Genomic DNA, 1,074 nt, shown 5'->3' on the forward strand with positions numbered 1-1,074 from the left:
AGGCGCAACCGGCCTGCGCTGGGAGGCCGCCCTCCCCCCCTCTCTCCCTGGCCTGGGGGGCAGGCAGCCCGGGGAGCACGCACACATGGCGAGGGGGGAGGGGAGCATCATCACATGCAGGCATCCGGCCGGCTAGCCACATGCGCAGCAGCTCCGGCCCAGGCGAGGACGGGCACACGTGCAACGCCACGCCCGGCCCCTGGCCAGGACACGAGGGTGTCACACGCGCAGCCATGCGCGCTCGTCAAGGCAAGCGGAGAGGCGAGCTCCCCCGCCTGGCCCCCCTCTGGTCTTCCCCCCTGCCGCATGCACAGCCCTCCGGGGTGTGCCATCTGCCTCGCCTCGCCGGGTCCCCCCTCGGCACCCTTCCGGGCCATCACCCCCCCCCCCCCCCGTTTGGCCACGCCCGCCCATGCGAGCGCACACTAGCCGCCCACGAGGAAGGCCACGCACTCCCACACACGCACGCACCACCTGAGGGAGGAGGAAGTCTAAAGGAGAGGGAGGCGAGAAGAATGAATGGGGGGGGGGGAATTGGGGATCTACTGGAAGGGGGGGAGGAAGAGAGGGAAGGGGAAGGGGGAAGGAGGGAGGACGAGGGGCAAGGCCCCGTCCCCAGGCGGCGGCTGCCGGCCCACTTACATGGCCTGCAGCAGGCACAGCACGTCATCCTGCGACGAGGGCGCGACAAGGCCGCTGACGCCGGCCGCCGCGACAAAGCGCATGCGCCAGTGGTTGACCAGACGCGCGCCGGCGCCGAAGGCCCCAGTCAGGCTCCCCTGGCCGAGGTTGGCTCCCTCACGCTCGGCCTGCGCGCGGAAGGACTCCGGCAGCTCGAAGTGCGTGCTGTACTCCTCCACATAGTGCCGAACGACGGCCATGCACTCGGGAATGGTCAGCAACCGGGTGGCGCCGTGGGTGGCCGCGTGGAAGTGCATCGGAGCCGTGTGCGCCAGCTTCTCGTGATAGCGCATGAGGGTGCGCGAGGTCCGCCCGACGGAGATGGGGAAGAGCTCGCCCTCGAGTGGGATGACATTCTGCGGGCGGGGGCGGGGGCGGGGAGGGGGGAGCGGG

The 1,074-nt window shown here is 71.3% G+C and overlaps 1 protein-coding gene across 1 annotated transcript in view; it reads right to left on the bottom strand.

The window, feature by feature from the left end:
• Positions 1–638: 638 nt before the first annotated feature.
• Positions 639–1,074, bottom strand: part of H696_06232 (hypothetical protein) — a gene marked incomplete at both ends in the record, with an annotated part of 6,821 nt that continues 6,385 nt past the window's right edge. The window contains one exon of the mRNA XM_009499980.1: positions 639–1,037. Coding sequence (XP_009498255.1) covers positions 639–1,037 — 399 coding nt within the window. The remainder of the gene's footprint in view (positions 1,038–1,074) is intronic.

This window comes from Fonticula alba (genome assembly GCF_000388065.1).
Source record: "Fonticula alba strain ATCC 38817 unplaced genomic scaffold supercont2.34, whole genome shotgun sequence".
NCBI classification, from domain to species: domain Eukaryota; order Rotosphaerida; family Fonticulaceae; genus Fonticula; species Fonticula alba.